The sequence below is a fragment of the Macaca fascicularis genome, chromosome 20 (assembly GCF_037993035.2).
Source record: "Macaca fascicularis isolate 582-1 chromosome 20, T2T-MFA8v1.1".
Taxonomy (NCBI): domain Eukaryota; kingdom Metazoa; phylum Chordata; class Mammalia; order Primates; family Cercopithecidae; genus Macaca; species Macaca fascicularis.
In genome coordinates this window covers 5,424,590-5,442,046 of record NC_088394.1, presented here as the reverse complement: position 1 = coordinate 5,442,046, position 17,457 = coordinate 5,424,590, and the positions used below count along the sequence as shown (strand labels likewise).

General features: G+C 58.5%; 1 protein-coding gene across 2 annotated transcripts; it reads left to right on the top strand.

Moving 5' to 3' along the window:
- The first annotated feature begins 9,403 nt into the window (after positions 1–9,403).
- On the top strand, positions 9,404–15,715 carry UBALD1 (UBA like domain containing 1). 2 transcript variants are annotated; one of them, XM_005591133.4, is made up of 3 exons: positions 9,404–9,614; positions 13,731–13,793; positions 14,613–15,715. In XM_005591133.4, the coding sequence occupies exons 1-3, from the start codon at positions 9,495–9,497 to the stop codon at positions 14,961–14,963; spliced, it is 534 nt and encodes a 177-aa protein (XP_005591190.1). In that variant the 5' UTR covers positions 9,404–9,494; the 3' UTR covers positions 14,964–15,715. The 2 variants fall into 2 exon arrangements, with proteins under 2 accessions (XP_005591190.1, XP_045237527.1); XM_045381592.2 differs by lacking the exon at positions 13,731–13,793.
- The last annotated feature ends 1,742 nt before the right edge of the window (positions 15,716–17,457 follow it).

Genomic DNA, 17,457 nt, shown 5'->3' with positions numbered 1-17,457 from the left:
ACCCCCGGCTTGGCCCGGGACCCGACGCCACGGCGGCCCTCCGCCTCCCGGGCCCCGGGCACGTCGGGAAATGGAGTCCTCTCGCCCCGAAGGCGCCGGGAAGCGGCGCGGGAAGCCCGTCTGGAAACTATCTTTCCCAGGATGCTCCGTTCCCAGGCTCTCTGACGTGTTGACAAGCACTCCGGGACAAACCAAATGGACCTAAAATCAAAGGGAAGGAACCACCAAGCACACCGCAAATGGTCCTTCCCTCTGCGTTCCAAGAGCTGCACTAACATATTAACTCTTTGGTCATTTCATCATCTGTTCGCTTACAGACTCCCCTGCGGCCCCAGCGCCTTCCACTTGCCTCCTCTGAAATTGCTCCCTGAGTCGCTGTGGTTCTCCCCACTCCCCCGGGTTTGTCTCCCGCCCCGACCGGCAGAGGGCGCAGCTGCACCTGCCACCCGGAGCCCACCTGCAGGGTGTGCACCGAAGAAGTGAAGCACCCGCTTTGGCCTTGGCCAAAATTTGAGGACTACCATTTGGGGACTTCTGAGCCAGGTGTGGTTCTGAGGGCTGTATAGGCATCAGCCCGTTTTACAGCTGAGGAAACTGGAATCCAGGGGGTTAAGCAACTTCCGGCCCCCTGACAAGAGGAAGGCCGAGGCCAGGTGCAGTGGCTCACCTGTAATCCCAACACTTTGGCCCCACGTCCAGAACAATTAGTTTAAAGACATAATTTTACAGTCTCCACAGAAGGCAGTAGACTCTCCCACACTTTACACACAGGGAAACTGAGGCACAGAGGAGAGAGAGCCGCATGAAATGCGCTGGGGGCAAGATTGCAAGAATCGCGTTAGAATGAAAACCTCCCAGTGTGCACGGTGTTCCTTGGCTTTTGACTCACACACAGCTCTGGAAACAGATCGCTTTTTACCACTTCTCAGTTGAGGAACTGGGATTCTGAGAAGAGTGATTTCCCAAGTCAAGCCTGTTGTACCAAGAAAGCAGCTAGGGAGGGGCAGGGCAGACTGAGTCTCATATGGTCAATTCACCACAGTCCACATGGAAATGCTTCTTATACCCTTCCAGGGGCCAGAGTCCAGGATCCAGTCTTCCTTTTTTTTTTTTTTTTTTATTCTGTTGCGCAGTCTAGAGAGAAGTGGCACTATCTCAGCTCATTACAGCCTCTGCCTCCTGTGTTCAAGCGATTCTCGTGCCTCAGCCTCCCCACTAGCTGGGATTACATGCATGCACCATCACACCCAGCCAATTTTGTATTTTTAGTAGAGATGGGGTTTCACCATGTTAGCCAGGCTGGTCTTGAACTCAAGTGATCCACCTGCCTTAGCTTCTCAAAGTGTTGGGATTACAGGTGAGCCACTGCGCCTGTCCTCAGCCTTCCTCTTGTCAGGGGAACTTGGGAAGCCAAACGACTATGGCAGCCAAGAGGCTTGTGTGATTATGAGGTGGGTCCAGGTCTTGGAGGAGCCTGATAAAATCTCCCTGGCCCACAACCAAAGGCCACACTTACTGAGCATTTATTATGTGCCAGGCATCATGCTGAGGACTCTGCGCATATTCTCTCATCGAATTCTTTGATGTTGGCCAGGCGCAGTGGCTCACGCCTGCAATCCTAACATTTTGGAAGGCCGAGGCAGGCAGATAGCCTGCACCCAGGAGATCCAGAACAGACTGGGCAACATGTCATGACCCTGTCTCTACCAAAAATGTAAAAATTAACCAGATGTGATGGCATGCCCCGGTAGTCACAGCTACTCTGGAGGTGGAGGCAGGAGCATAGTTTGAGCCTGGGAGGTCGAGGCTGCAGTGAGCCACGATCATGCCACTGCACTCCAGCCTGGGTGACAGAGTGAGACCCTATCTCTAAAAAGGATAAAAATGAAAAAAAATTAAAAATTAAAAAACAGGCCAGGCACTGTGGCTCACACCTGTAATCCCAGCACTTTGGGAGGCCAAGGCAGGTGTACCACTTGAGGTCAGGGTTCAAGACCAGCCTGGCAAATATGGTGAAACCCTGTCTCTACCAAAAATACAAAAATTTAGCTGAGCGTGGTGGTGTGCGCCTATAATCCCAGCTACTCAGGAGGCTGAGGCAGGATAATCACTTGAACCTGGGAGGTGGAGGTTACGGTGAGCCAAGATTGCGCCACTGCACTCCAGTGTGGGTGACAGAGCGATGTTCTGTCTCCAAAAATAATAATAATTAAAAATAATTATCTGGCCGGGCATAATGGTTCACGCCTGGAATCCCAGCACTTTGGGAGGCCGAGGTGGGCAAATCACCCAAGGTCAAGAGTTCAAGACCAGCCTGGCCAACATGGCAAAATCCCGTCACTACTGAAAACATAAAAATTAGCCAGGTGTGGTGGCACATGCCTGTAATCCCAGCTACTCAGGAGGCTGACACGGGAGAATTGCTTGAACCTGGGCGGTGGAGGTGGCAGTGAGCTGAAATCGTGCCACTGCACTCCAGCCTGGGTGACAGAGCAAGATTGTCTCAAAAAAAAAAAATTATCTGATGTAGATTCTATTTCCATTCCCAATTTACAAAACAGGAAAGTGAGGCTCAGAAAAATGAAGTACCCTAATGGGGTTGCACAGTAGGTGGGTGGCACAGCTGGAATTGAGCCAGGCCACTGCTCTTACCTGGGCACGTCCCTGTTTCCACAGAGGCATGCTCCAGAGTGCCAGATTGCCAGGCTCTTGCCCCCAGATGGATGGGCCTGAAGACCCCCACCCACTGTGATCTCTCTTCATTTTATATTTCTTTCCATTGAATTGCAGAACTCACGTACATGTATGTGCGTTTCTGTACCAATGCTGCCTTCGACTGCCCTCCCCGTTTGTGGGGAGGAAGGGAGAGTCCCGAGGATCGCTGTTCCCATGAAAAACAACACTAACACACATCCTCCCTATGGAGCCTGGGTCAGAGCAGTCGTTTCCAGCAGCGGGATGTTTCATTAACTCTTCTCAACAGAGAAGAGTTACCCACACCCAGCTGGAAGACAGGCCCTTCCTGATTTGGTCCAAGTTCCATTATCAACATCTGAGTGGATTCATTTCTTTATGTTTGGAGACAGAATCTCACTCTATCACCCAGGCTGGAGTGCAGTGGCATGATTATGTGGGATCTCGGCTCGCTTTAACCTCTGCCTCCCGGGTTCAAGCGGTTCTCCTTCCTCAGCCTCCCGAGTAGCTGGGATTACAGGCGCCCACGACTATGCCCAGATAATTTTTGTATTTTTAGTAGAGACGGGGTTTTACCATGTTGGCCAGGCTGGTCTTTAACTCCTGACCTCAGGCAGTCCCCTCACCTTGGCCTCCCAAAGTGCTGGGATTACAGGCGTGGGCCATCGTGCCCAGCCAATTCACTGATTTATTCAACAAATATTTATCCTGCAGCTACTATGTGACAGGTGATGAACCAGGCAACAGGCATCAAATGGTAGGACAAGCTAGACATGGAGGCTGCAGGCAGGTGAGGAAATAGACACTATCAAGGTTAACAAGTATGTAAATCCAAAATGTGGTGGGTGCTCTGCAAGAAAACATTGAGATGCAATTGATACTATTGGCAGGGGAGTCAGGGGTTTTTTTGAGGAGGTGACAGCAAAGCCAGGATTTGATTTGTTGTTTGTTGTTGTTGTTGTTTGAGATGCAGTCTCACTCTTGCCCAAGCTGGAGTGCAGTGGTGTGATCTCAGCTCACTGCAACCTCTGCCCCCGGGTTCAAGCGATTCTCCTGCCTCAGCCTCCGGAGTAGCTGGGACTACAGGTACGTGCCAGCACATCCAGCTAATTTTTGTATTTTCAGTAGAGACGGGGTTTCACCATGTTGGCCAGGCTGGTCTTGAACTCCTGACCTCAGGTGATCCACCTGCCTCGGCCTCCCAAAGTGCTAGGATTATAGGTGTGAGCCACCACACCCAGTCGCTAAGCCAGGACTTGAAATTAATAGCCAGCCAGGCAAAGTGTGAGGGGTAGGCTGCTGCAGGTTCTAGGTAGGGGTAATGGCATATACAAAACCTCTCCAGTGGGAAAGAACTGAGTACGGCACAGGGCTGGAATCAAGTGACAGGGAGATGACAGAATCCAAGGTCAGGAGCAAGGCAAGGGCCAGATCATTGCCCCTCATTCAGCCAGCACTGGGCTCTCTGAAACATAGACAGGGCCAGGCGCGGTGTCTCACGCCTGTAATCTCAGCATTTTAGGAGGCCAAGGCAGGCGGATCTCTTGAGCCTAGGAGTTCGAGGCCAGCCTGGGCACCATGGCAAAACCCTGTCTCCACAAAAAATATAAACAATAACCAGGCATGGTGGTGCACATCTGTAGTCCCAGCTGCTTGGGAGGCTGAGGTGGGGAGGATCGTTTGAGCCTGGGAGGTCGAGGCTGTAGTGAGCCATGATTGTGCCAGTGCACTCCAGCCTGGGTGACAGAGTGAGACCCTGTCTCAAAAAATAAAAATAATTAAAAAAAAAAAACCATAAAGACAGACCCCGGAGACAACTGGTGGCTTCCTGGTCTGAGTGCCTGAGTTTCAAGTCTATACTTCTCAAGCCCCTGAGTGGGCAGGATCCTGGCATATTCTAGTGCTCGCAGAGCCAGGCACCCGGTAGGTGTCTGATAAGCACATCTGTGGAATAAATCAAAGAATGGGGTGAAGAGGAGGCGGCCAGGGCGCTGCACCCCCCATGGACTGGTCATGTTAAGTCTGGCAAAGCCTTGAACCTCTTGGGCCCTCAGGTGAGATAAGGGCACTGCTGGAAATGCCTTCTCTCCTTCCTACTAGGTGCTGGCCCCAGCTGTCAGGCTCCAGCCCAGCCTGCTACGGAATCCAAAGTTCACTCTCCAACCAGGCTAATCCTGGCTGAAAACAAGGTTGTTTTTTAATTCCCTGTCGCCCCTGGGAAAACAAGCTGGCTTAGGGGATCGGGATGAGGGGGTTAAATGGAGATCAGTAGGGTGACCTTTGACTCTGCCAGTCCCACCTGCCCAACTCTTGCCAGCCTGCTGGCCTGAGAGAGCTCCTGGGCTGGGCAAGCCTAGGCAGGCAGCTGAGTGGTACCTGGACGATGGTGGAAGGAGGGGCGAAAGCACTTCCTGCCTCCCTATGCAAGGCAAGCCGCCAGTGGGCCCTGCCGGGACAGTGTCCCTCTTCCCTTGCCAGAAATGCACCACGGGTGCCCGCTCTTCTCCACAGGTTCTGAACGTCAGAGGCTAAGTTTTATCTGTAAAATAGGGCTAGGACTTCCCAGAGTGGTCCAGATGCAGGTAAAGAGGTGAAAGAACTAGAACCGTGCAACTAGCATCAGGCCCTGCACTATGCACCTTAGAAGCATTAATCTTCCACAGCAGTGAGGCCAGAACTCAGCCCCACCAGTGAGAAAGTGAAGCACAGAGCTCTGGTAACTCACTCAACATTAAGCATTAAGTCATTGCTGGGCACAGTGACTCACGCCTGTAATCCCAGCTCTCAGGGAGGCAGAGGCAGGAGAATAGCTTGAGCCCAGGAGTTCGAGACCTGCCTGGGTAATATAGCGAGACCCCGTTCTCCACAAAAAGGAAGAAAAAAAAAAAAAAGACAAAAAATAAAAAGCATTAAGTCATTAAGCAGCGTCATTAACCAGCAGAGTCAAGCCTGACACCCAGGTCTGTCTGGCTCCTGAACCTGCCCACCTTCTACCACACTGTGTTGCCATCCCAGTGGTAATGATTATAGTGGGAATCATATTCAGAGCTGGTTTTTACTGTGGGCCTACCCTATGGAGCACTTGGCCCACATTAATTCATGCATATGAACTCCGCAAAGGTTAAGGGGCAACTCTTAGCAAGAGCAAACATCTCTTGGAACTATCAGGGTTTACAAAATACTATGGACCCTAAGTGATCCCCAAGCAGCAGGAAAGAAGCTTAAACTGTATTTCCCGTAGTCAGCTGGCTTCTCCCGAGGCTAAGCGCCTGCCTGGGAAAAGCAAAGACTCAGTGTCCGCCCCTTGCCCATAGGCCAGGTTCCCAGCCGCAGCCCTCAGAGACCAACTCTACTGCACCCTGACTCCCTTCCCTCCCCAACCCCGTCAGCGATCTCAGTGCCCCAGCCTTCCCCACTATCCTATCCTCCCACCCCAGGACATTTCAGGTCCAGTCCACTAGTTCCCCCGGTGTCCTCCTCCCACCACCCAGTGGGAAAGTCCTTGGTCAGGCTTGAGGGGCCTGGGTGGGAGCCGCAGCTTGAGGCAATTCCCTTCATTCCACCCAATTCCGAAGGCAGGGCAGACTCCCCTGGAACCAAACACAAGAACATTGTCTAGTTCAGACTGGAGCTCTCCACCACCATCTAATCCAGCACAGCCACAGCCACAGTGATCCCAACGTGTACAAGGGGTCAGATCTATTTAAACACTTCAGTAGCCCCTAACTCACCCCCAGGGCCAGTGCTGGCCTCCCTAGGGCATTTTTTATTTTTTGGAGACAGGGTCTTGCTGTCCCCCAGGCACAATCACTGCTCACTGCAGCCTCTGACCTCCCAGACTCAAGCAATCCTCCTACCTCAATCTGTACCCGGGACTCCAGAATTTTTTTTTTTCTTTTTTTTTTTTGAGACGGAGTCTTGCTCTGTCGCCCAGGCTGGAGTGCAGTGGTGCGATCTCTGCTCACTGCAACCTCCGCCTGCCTCCTGAGTTCAAGCAATTCTCCTGCCTCAGCCTCCCAAGTAGCTGGGACTACAAGCGTGCGCCACCATGTCCGGCTAATTTTTCTATTTTTAGTGGAGACGGTTTGACCATGTTGACCAGGCTGGTCTCGAACTCCTAACCTCAAGGGAACCGACCGCCTCGGCCTCCCAAAGCGCTAGGATTATAGGTGTGAGCCACCGCACCCGGCCACTTTTTAAAAAATTTTTATAGAGACGAGGGTCTCACTATGTTGAGGCTGGTCGCAAACTCCTGGACTCAAGTGATCCACACATCTCGGCCTCCGAAAGTGTTGAGATTACTTACAGGTGTTGGCCATGGAACCCAGCAAATTTTCTTTTCGTTTTTTTTTTTTTTTTTTTTTTGAGACAGTCTTGCTCTGTGGCCCAGGCTGAAGTGCAGTGGCGCGATCGCAGCTCACTGCAACCTCCGCCTTCCGGGTTCAAACGATTCTCCTGCCTCACCTTCTGGAATAGCTGGGATTACAAGCGCCGCCTGCCACCACGCTCGGCTAGTTTTTGTATTTTCAGTAGAGACAGGGTTTCGCCATGTTGGTCAGGCGGGTCTCGAATTCCTGACCTCAGGTGATCCGCCAGCCTTGGCCTCCCAAAGTGCTGGGATTACAGGCGTGAGCCACTGCGCCCGGCCCGAACCCAGCAAATTTTCTTAAAATTTAAATATCTGTAGAGGCGTGTTCTCAAACCCCTGGGCCTAGGCAATCCTCCCTCCACGGTCCCCGAGTAGGTGGGATTACAGGCCACTGCGCCTGCCCAGGATGGCATTTTCCATCTTGCAAGGCTACACTCGTCCTCCGGGTTTCCGAAATTCGATCCCGACCCTAGCCATCCTCACAGCCCCCCACCCGGCTACTGCTCCTCTGTCGCCCCAGGCTAGGTCCGGGCCAGGAACAGAGGAAGTACCCAACAAATAGTGGCTCAACTAAGGAGGCTGGGGCCAGCGGGCGCAAGGAGCCAAACCAAGGTCACCGAGAGCGGCCGTGACCGCGCCTCACTGCCCCCGGGCGCTCCGAGAGGGTTAGAGCCTCACTAGCTGTCCGCAACGTCAACCGGAAGCGCCATGTGCCGGTCTGTAAACACGGCCCGGTCACCCCGCCCCCGGCCCCGCCCCCGGCCTCCCCGACCCAGCGCCCGCCCCCGCCGCCTCCTCATTGGGCGACCAGCTTTGTTTACCTTATATGGCCAGGTCCTAACACCCTGAGGCTGCCTATTGGTCGAGGTACAACCTCACTCAGCTGACGTCACGGGGACCAAAAGATGCAAATAAACCGAGGCATTCTGGGAATGGGAGTTTGGGGCCGCTCCGGAACTGGCTCCGCGGGGTCCTGGCGCCCGCCCTCTGAGGGCCGAGATTTCCGGCAAAGAGCACGAGATTTTTCGTGGGAAAGCAGGAGAACAGCTGGGAGGGGGACGCCGAAGCACCAGAGGCTGCCGCCCCCGCCAGCCTGTCCCAGGCGCCGTCCAGAGGGTCATCGGGCTACAGTGGGGGACACCCAGAGCCAGGCTAGGAAGGACCCACGCCACGAGTGAGCGATGAGAGATTGAGTGAGGAGAGCTGGGAGGCTGACTACAGGCGGTGACGTGCAGCGGAGCTTTGAAGCAGCTCATTCATTCATTCACTGAGCGAGTATTTGTCGGCGCCTACAGTGTGCCAGGCCTTTCAGCCTAGACCAGCCGATTTGGAGCAAAATGCCTAGAGATCCCTCTCTTAAGGGTGTGCCTACTACTTAACACAGTGCGATGCCAATCACAGAGGGGTTCAGGGTCTCTAAGTCTTGGCAAAGACGCCTGTGGACCGGCGTTTGTGCCCATGCACAGATCTGTATGCCCCACCTTGGGACCCAGTTCGGGCCAGAGCTGGGGCACGGATGCCACCGAGAGAAATGAGGGCGACATGGACGTGCCTGGCTCTGGTCACGGTCTGGACAGCTGCGCACAGTAGGCGCTTAGCTTTTAGTCACAGTACCCGGGGCATGACAAAGACGTCTGTGGCCTGGCGTTTGCGCCCATGCACAGATCTGTGGCTCCCGCCTCTGGGCTCCTAATTCCCGCCAGAGCAGGGGCGTGGGTGCCACCGAGAGCAACGAGGGCGACGTGGATGTGACTGGCTCTGGTCCCGGCTCAGGCGCCTGCACACAGTAGGCGCTCAGCTTTCAGACACCGTTCCTGGGCCTTGGCAAAGACGCCTATTCACAGACCCGCCCCACCTGCGGACCTCCATCCGTGCCAGAGCAGGGGCCCAGGTGCCACCCAGAGCAACGAGGGTGGCGTGGACTCCCCCAATCCTGGTCACGGCCGGGCATCCGCACACAGTAGGCGCTCAGCGTTCAGACACGGTCCCCAGGCCTTGGCCAAGATCCTGTGGTCCGGCATTTGCGCCCATACACAGACGTGGCCCCGGCCTGCGGACCCCCATCCGTGCCAGAGCAGGGGCACGGGTGCCACCGAGAGCAACGAGGGCGACGTGGACGCCCCCGGCTCGGATCACTGCCCGGACATCCGCACAGGAGGCGGAGGTTGCAGCGGGCGCTCGGTGCTTAGACACGCCCCTTCTCGGGCTTCCCGTCCCCTGGGTGCCGGCCCCGCTCCCCCGGGTCGCCCGGCGCAGCGCGGGGACTACATATCCCAGCATGCCGCGGCGCCGGCGGAGCGAGGCGAGGCGCGGTGAGTCAGAGCCGCACAGTAAATATTTGTATTAGCCGGAGCCGGCTCGCTAATGGTGGACGCGTGAGGCGGAGGCGCGGGCGGCGGAGGGAGGCCGGAGCGGGCAGCGCGGCGGCGCCATGTCCGTGAATATGGACGAGCTTAAGCACCAGGTCATGATCAACCAGTTCGTGCTGACGGCGGGCTGCGCGGCCGACCAGGCGAAGCAGCTGCTGCAGGCGGCCCACTGGCAGTTCGAGGTGCGCGGCGCCGGAGCTGGGCGAGGGCCGGGGCCACGGGCGGAGTGTGTCCCGCGTGGCCGCGGGGCGGGGGCGGGTGGCGTGGACGCGTGCCGGTTGTGCGCCCGCTCCGGGCCGCAGACCCGACCCGCTCTCCCGACGGCGGTGCCCGGCGTCCGGATCCCGAGGGCTTGCGGCGGGCGAAGGGGGGAATTGGGCCACCGGTCGGGGATACGCCGCCCCCGCGGGGCCACGAGTCCCCTGGGATCGAGACGGGGACACCCCCACCCCTTTTGTCCGGGTAAAGGCCGAGGGCAGGGCGGCGCCGCGGGGCGGACGGACAGTCGGGCGGGCGGCCGGAAGGAGGACGCCCCAGGCCTCGGCTGAGCTGGGCCGGAGGGCGGAGCCGCTCCGGGCGTGTGGTCCAAGGGTCCGCGTGCCTGGTGGGCGGCCGGCGGCGTGCGCACACGTCCATGTGCATTTGTGTTTACGCACGCACCGCGCCACGGCGTCGGCCGGGCACCGAGGAGGTGGCGGACCTGCGGGCACGTTGGCGCGCGTGTGGACGCGCAGCCCCCCTGGTGCGTTTGGTGTGTGATCAGCGCGTAAACATGTGGCAGGTCTGCAGATGCCGCCCGTGCCCGGCACGGTGTGATGTGTGTACACGGCGTGGACTGTATGGGTGGCGTGTCGGAGCCCCACACTACAGCATAGGGATAAGCGTGAATTCCCTCCAGAGCTGTGCCTGGGGACTCCGTGTGCGCGTCCAGGTGCTCTCCTGGGGCTGGCAGGGGCATCTGTACCTTTGCCGGTGCACTGGGGAGGGTGCACAAGGTTCAACAGCTTTCAGGCTAGTTGGGTAGGCGGTGATACTGCCCCAGTCTGGCACCCACTCCCCGGGGCCTCCCCTAACCCACAGGATAGTAGTGCTCCTGGCTTGTGCTGCCCAGAGGCTACCTGGCCTTCCCTAATTCACTGACCCCGGGATTAACCCCATGGTGGTATCTGGGGATGAGGCCAGAGCCCCTTGACCTGTGCACCTCACAGGGTTAGGGTCACAGCCTCAGCCATCCCGGTACCATCTGTGCCCAGCTGGGGACTGGGAACCTGGTTTCTCCATGAGGAGCCATCCCAGGGCCTGCAGGAGGGACCAGAAGCCAGAGGACTCTGGGGCTCTGCTTGCTGGGGACTAGATAGGGATCAGAATGTCCCAAGCTTGGGACAGTCTGGAAAGGCAGTGGCTATCCCATTCAGATGAGTCCATCCCTCTGTCCTTGCCTACTTCCCTCCTACCAGCGGTCGCGGGGGCCGCTGACCCTGTGTGGTGTTCACCCCAGGACGTAGGAGGCTGCTCTGTCCCTCTGGCCTCAGTTTCCACATCTGTATAGCGGCGTTGGGGGGCATGAATCAGCCTCTGTTGGCCAGCTCACTGTCCCCTGTGCTCCAGGGCAGCCGCACCCGGAGGAAGCTCCCTGCTCCCCTCCTCGTCTCCACAGCCCTCATCAGCCCTGTTTGTGTCAAGGGCTGGATGTGGCAAAACTTGCAAAACGACATTCATGGCAGTCCCACACCTGCACGCACGGTTCCCTCCCTGCCTGGGGCTGGGCGGGCAGGTGTCCGCTGGGAAGAGGGCCCTGCCTGCAGGACTCACCCCAGCCCTCAGAACCTGGCATCCAGCTGGCACCCAGGCCACATCCCTCAGTGGCACAGTTAATTGAAAATGCAGCTTTGAGGAGTGCAGTGTCTGGGGAAAGACTGTTCCCAGGAGGGGCAGGAGCATCTGGGGCCTCTGGTGGCTCCCAGGGGCCCCGTGGAAGGAGCCCTGTGCCCTCCACTCCCGAGTCTCAGTTGTGCCATCTGTAAAGTGGGGGCCACCAGGGAGGCTGGAGGAAGGTGACAGGACTTCCGGCCTCGGAATGGGGGTGAGTGAGGGGTTCACATGGCCACCCCATCCCCCTCCACGCTCCACCCGCTGGCTGCATCCACCAGGCGGTGTTTCTGGGTCACATTTGCTGCAATTCAGGTGCTAATGGGGGCAGGAGGCTGCAGGGGGAGGGGCCTGTGTCTAGTGGGGCAGATGTTTCTCAATGGAGAATGCACACAGCGGCCTGCAGAGGGGTTCTGGTGTGGCCTGGGGCTTCTGGGGTTGGGATTTGCACAGTGAGCCTGGGCTTTGAGGCACAGCTGCTGCTGACAGTGGGTCCTGCGGTCTGGAAAGGTGCTTAAAGACCAGCCCCCAGGCCTGAGCTCCCACACCCCTGTTTGGGGACACCCAGATAGGGAGTCTCCTGCAAGAAATTCCCCACATAATTCATTTATTTAAAAAATATTTTTTGCCGGGCGCGGTGGCTCACGCCTGTAATCCCAGCACTTTGGGAGGCCGAGGCGGGTGGATTATGAGGTCAAGAGATCAAGACCATCCTGGCCAACGTGGTGAAACCCTGTCTCTACTAAAAATACAAAAATTAGCCGGGCGTGGTGGCGCGCACCTGTCTTACTCGGGAGGCTGAGGCAGGAGAATTGCTTGAACGGGGAGGCGGAGGTTGCAGCGAGCCCAGATCGCACCACTGCACTCCAGCCTGGTGACAGAGCAGACTCTGTCTCAACAAAAACAAAATTTTAAATTTTAAATAGCAGCCCCCCATGTATAACCCCCGACCAAGGGTAGGCCCCAGGAGCCAGGCTGGATTTCTGGGTGTGCTGGGCCTGGGAGGGCCAGGAAGTCAAGCTGGCATTAGGAGAGTGGGCCTGAGGGGTGGTGGTGGGGGCACCTCAGCTGCTCGAAGCTCCAAGTCTGGGTCTGGGACTTGCCAGGGCCCCGAGGACCCCTCACACACTTGTGGGGCTCCCTCACCGGCCCTTGTGCAAGAGCAGCCTCCGTTCTGTGGGATGGGCCTCGTCACCCCTGCAGGGCCCCAGCCAGGACATAGCAAATACCAGCGCCTCCCTCTGGGGCTCCTCAGTCCCCAGTCACCAAGGACCTTCAGGACCTGCTGAGCTGACACACACAGGAAAGGGCTCCGGGCTCGCTCTGTCTCCCCAACCTGTCCTGGCCTTTCTGAGCGCCCCCATTTCTGTCTTCTGCGGACCAGCTGACCCTGAGCAAATCACTTCCTGCCTTCATTTCCCTGCCTGTAAGACAGCAGTCCTTGCCTGTGGGGTTAATGATGACAGTCCATAGCCCCACTGGGATGGAGCCCTGCTGGGTGCCTGCACCATGCTCAGTGTGGCATGTGGCCCAGGTGTGGAGGGAGACGGTGGAGCGTCCGTGCCTAGCGTGCCAGCCAAGGGCGGGTGGCTGGGGAGCTGTGCTGGGAGCTGTCGTAAGCCCGTGGTGGCTTTGGTCCTAGGGTCATCTTTCTGCTCCACCGCCCGGGCACTGTTCCGAGGGAGGCTTGGGTGGGTGATCAAGTGAACCGAAAGCCCAGGCTTGTCTCCTTGGTGCCAGGCCCTGCCTGCTGGAATCTGGTGATCGTAGGAGGTCACTGTTGCAAGGGAGGGGACCCTGGGAGTCACCTAGGCCAGCCTCTTTGTGGTACAGATGGAGAAACCAAGGCCAAAACAGTGGCCCCTTGATCAGCCAGAAGCAGAGCTGGGTGGGGCAGCAGGGGCTCCCCCCCACCAGGCTCAGACTCCTTCAAAATGCCCCTGCTTCGCAGATGAGGAAACCAAGGCTTAGAGAAGAGTAGAGACTTGCTACCTGTCAAGGTGGTAACAGCCAGGCTAGAATCTCCTAAAACGGAGCAGGGGTGGGGAGGTCTGGCTGGGCTACTTGGGGCCGTGCTGCCTTTCCCCCAGGATGGGGTGAGGGTACTGCCCGCCCTCCCCCAGTCATGGTGCTGGTGCCAGCTGGTGCAGGGGGAGGGCTCTGCAGGCCTTAGGCACTGAGGCAGGCGGCGAGCAGCAGGGGAAGCGTCTTCTCCACTCACCCCAACTGCCCAGGGTTCCCTGGCTCCTCCTTGGACAGTGGCGAGGGTTGGGGGTGACAGGCAAGCCACTGAGCCTCAGCACTGCGACCCACCCCTCCCACTCAGTGGTGCAGCCAAGGTCATCCCCAACCTCAGAGGAGCCTGGGAACAAGGGCAGTGACAGGGCCGGCAGGGCCTGGAGGGTGAGCAGGGGCCTTTCTTCCTGCAGACAGCCCTCAGCGCCTTTTTCCAGGAGACCAACATCCCCTACAGCCACCACCACCACCAGATGGTAAGTGTCCCCTGGAGTTCCCAGTTGTGGATTGGACGGAAGGGGCCTAGCTAGTTCGATGTGTGAGCAGCCCCTGGCCCAGGTATGCGAGGGCGCTGGTGCAGGTGGGGCTCGGTCTCTTTGGAGATGGATCAGCAGGAGACCGGGCTCCGTGGGTCTTGCACTTAATCTTGCCTTTGCGGCCGGGCGCGGTGGCTCAAGCCTGTAATCCCAGCACTTTGGGAGGCCGAGACGGGCGGATCACGAGGTCAGGAGATCGAGACCAACCTGGTGAACATGGTGAAACCCCGTCTCTACTAAAAAATACAAAAAACTAGCCGGGCGAGGTGGCGGCGCCTGTAGTCCCAGCTACTCGGGAGGCTGAGGCAGGAGAATGGCGTGAACCCGGGAGGCGGAGCTTGCAGTGAGCTGAGATCCGGCCACTGCAACTCCAGCCCGGGAGACAGAGCGAGACTCCGTCTCAAAAAAAAAAAAAAAAATCTTGCCTTTGCCAGCTCCCCTTGAGACCTGGGGGGCGCCGGCCTTTGGGGCAATGAAGCTCCTCACCCTATAGCCCCCGAGATGCTGTGGCTGATGGAAGGGGGTGGGCTGGGAAAGCCTCGTGGCCCCAGGCACCGTGGGCTGCCAAGAGTGAGGCCGGGTCAGTTCATCTCAAGCCTTCTCCTCTGGGAACCCCTGGGCGGCGGACAGGCTCGGGGAGCTGGGGAAGGGACACAGAGCCTTCCGAAAATGGGCCAGCCACGCATCTCCCCTTGGGAGGCAGTGGGGGCCCCTTCAGGAAGGGGTGCTCACCGCATCTCTCCTCTCTTCCCCTCACAGATGTGCACCCCCGCCAATACCCCCGCTACACCCCCCAACTTCCCCGACGCTCTCACCATGTTCTCCCGTCTCAAGGCCTCCGAGAGCTTCCACAGCGGTGGCAGCGGCAGCCCGATGGCCGCAACAGCCACGTCACCCCCGCCACACTTCCCCCATGCCGCCACCAGCAGCTTTGCGGCCTCCAGCTGGCCCACGGCGGCCTCGCCCCCGGGGGGCCCACAGCACCACCAGCCACAGCCGCCCCTGTGGACTCCAGCACCCCCTTCTCCGGCTTCAGACTGGCCACCCCTGGCCCCGCAACAGGCCACCTCAGAACCCAGGGCCCACCCTGCCATGGAGGCAGAGAGATAAGGGAGGCCCCTCCCCCCTCCCGGAGGCCAGGACCCCGTGGGGCGGGGGAGAGGACGTCTCCGCGGGCCCCCTTCACCCCTTTTCTGTCTGCACCCCTTGTTCCCCGGAGCCCTGGAGGGGAGAGCGCGGACTCTAGCCAGGCAGGGACGTGTCTGGTGCCAGAACACGCAGCTGCCCACACGCAAGGTCATGGCCCCAGCGGCCCTGGCACATGGAGTGGTTCAGAGCGGCCTGGGTGCCTGGCGGACAGAACTTCAGAGACCACGCAGCCTTCCTTCGAAGATGAACCTGCCCCACCCAGCCCAGGGGTGCCGTGGAGGACCACCCTGGCGGAGACATTGCTCATCCCTGGCTTGGAGCTCCTTGGGGGCCGGCAGGCCTCGACCCCCACCCTAGGGAATGCAGAGCCTCTCCGCATGTGTGCGCGTGGCCGTATCTGTGTATTTCTACGTATGTCGCTCTTCAGAAGCAACCTAGTTCCTGGGGCAGCTGGACTTTGCATGTTAGAGTGAGCCCCCAGCCCCCTGCCTGCCGCCCCCTCCCCAGGGCCCTGCCTCCCACCCCACCCCCTCGTCAGCCAGCGTCGCTGTTTCTTGCAGAGAAAAGGATTGTGGGAAACTCCAGGACTCTTCCCACCGCCTCCCAGCGCCTGCCTGCTGGGGCTGCCTGCATGCCTCCCCCTGTGCCTGGGGGTACCCGCATCCACTTCCTTTCCCCCTTTTAACAAAAGAGAAGAACGAATTCCAAACCACTGCCAGGCTCTGTGGTCTTACCTTGTATAGGAGGCTTGCTGCCAGCTAGCTCTGGGGGCCGCCGCCCAGAAGACAGGGCCACCCCCAGCCTCCCCGGCTCCACACTGCTGCCTGTTGCCCTTATCAGCCACAGCGTGCTCTGGAATCTTCCTGCCCACCCAGGGCTTTTCCCGTGAAGTCAGTTCCTGGCCTGGGTCCCCATCCTGTCGGCCCACCCCTGCCCCTGCTTGACTGGACAGATCCTGGCACCTGGTTAGGAGCTCACAGGGCTCACACCTACCTTCTGTCACCCTGGATTTCATCTCAGGACCTTTCTCGGTCCCCGGCTCCAGTGGCTAGGCACAGGCTGGACCCTCTGAGCCCGGCCTCCAGCACACACTGGGTAGGGCAGGGTCTCTGGGCAGAGGGCAGACAGAGCCAGGGAAGATTGCAAGGGGCAGAGGACAAGGCAGGGGACAAGGATGGGGCAGAGTGCTGCCAACAAAGGGAGCGCAGATGTTGGGTCACTTAGGAGACTGGCAACCTGAGGCTGCCTGAGATGAGCTGGAGCAGCTTTGGGAGGATGCCCCCTCAGCCTCACTGCCCCCAAGAGTGGGCCTGGACGTGGGGCAGAAGGGAGACTGGGGCCTCTGCAACACCCCCACGGGACTCAGCTCACAGCTCCTCACGGGCAACACTCACTCCGTCTAAGATAGCACCAGCCCCTTGTGGAGGCCCTGCCGCCTGGGTGGAAGACTGTCTTCTCTTTCTGAAAGTCCCGTGCTCCCCTGGTGTCCAGCACTCCCCATTGACCCTTCCTGATTCCCAGGGATGTGACTGTGCCTCTCAGGAAGCGTGCCTTGGTGCTTTTGCCACACCAGTGCCTGGCTTCCATCTCCGCCCAGTTGGAACCTGCAGAGGCTGTGTTGACAGAGCCCACCTGGAACAGCTGCTCACTGGCACTGGCGACTGGCTGCTGTGACCTCCACTTGAGCTGCGCTTGCTTCCCAGGAACAGGTCCTCCTGGGAATCTGCCTTGGTAATGGCCTCTCGGAACCCACAGGACGGGTGGCCCTGGCCAGCCAGCCCCCTTCATCTGCCTGGGGTGCCTGGGTAGCAGGGGAGGGAGAGAACGTGGCAGGAGGAGAGGGGAGGACATCTGTGGCCTCCTGAGTCTTTACTTTGCAGCTCCTCCATTCTTTGAGGTGGAAAAAACTTCTCAGGAAACTGCCATAGCCGCCTTGCAGTGCTGGGAAAAATGCTTTGCAGAGAGAGGTGTTTTGGGGTAATCTGCAGTATGGGGTGAGTGCCCCTGGACTCTCCCACCTCTCACATGCCGAGGTAGCTGCATGTGTCCGCCACGCATGAGGCAGCGCAGTCCAGGACTCTGCACAGCGTGAGGCTCAGGAATACTGTGTTTTTGTTTTTGATTTTTGAGACGGAGTCTTGCTCAGTCGCCCAGGCTGGAGTGCAGTGGCGCCATCTCAGCTCACTGAAACCTCTGCCCCCTAGGTTCAAGTGATTCTCCTGCCTCAGCTTCCCGGGTGGGTGGGACTACAGGCACCCTCCACCACGCCTGGCTAGTTTTTGTATTTTTAGTAGACACGGGGTTTCACTATGTTGGCCAGGCTGGTCTTGAACTCCTGACCTCAGGTGATCCACCTGCCTTGGCCTCCCAGAGTGCTGAGATTACAGGCGTGAGCCACCGTGCCCAGCGGGGAGTTCCGTTTATTAAACACCATGAGCCCTGGGGCAGCCTGTAG

Coding starts and splice junctions, on each gene's coding strand:
- UBALD1 (XM_005591133.4), top strand. CDS start 9,495: ATGTCCGTGAATATGGACGAGCTTAAGCACCAGGTCATGATCAACCAG. Junction 9,615..13,730: donor CGGCCCACTGGCAGTTCGAG/GTGCGCGGCGCC, acceptor TTCTTCCTGCAG/ACAGCCCTCAGCGCCTTTTT. Junction 13,794..14,612: donor GCCACCACCACCACCAGATG/GTAAGTGTCCCC, acceptor TTCCCCTCACAG/ATGTGCACCCCCGCCAATAC.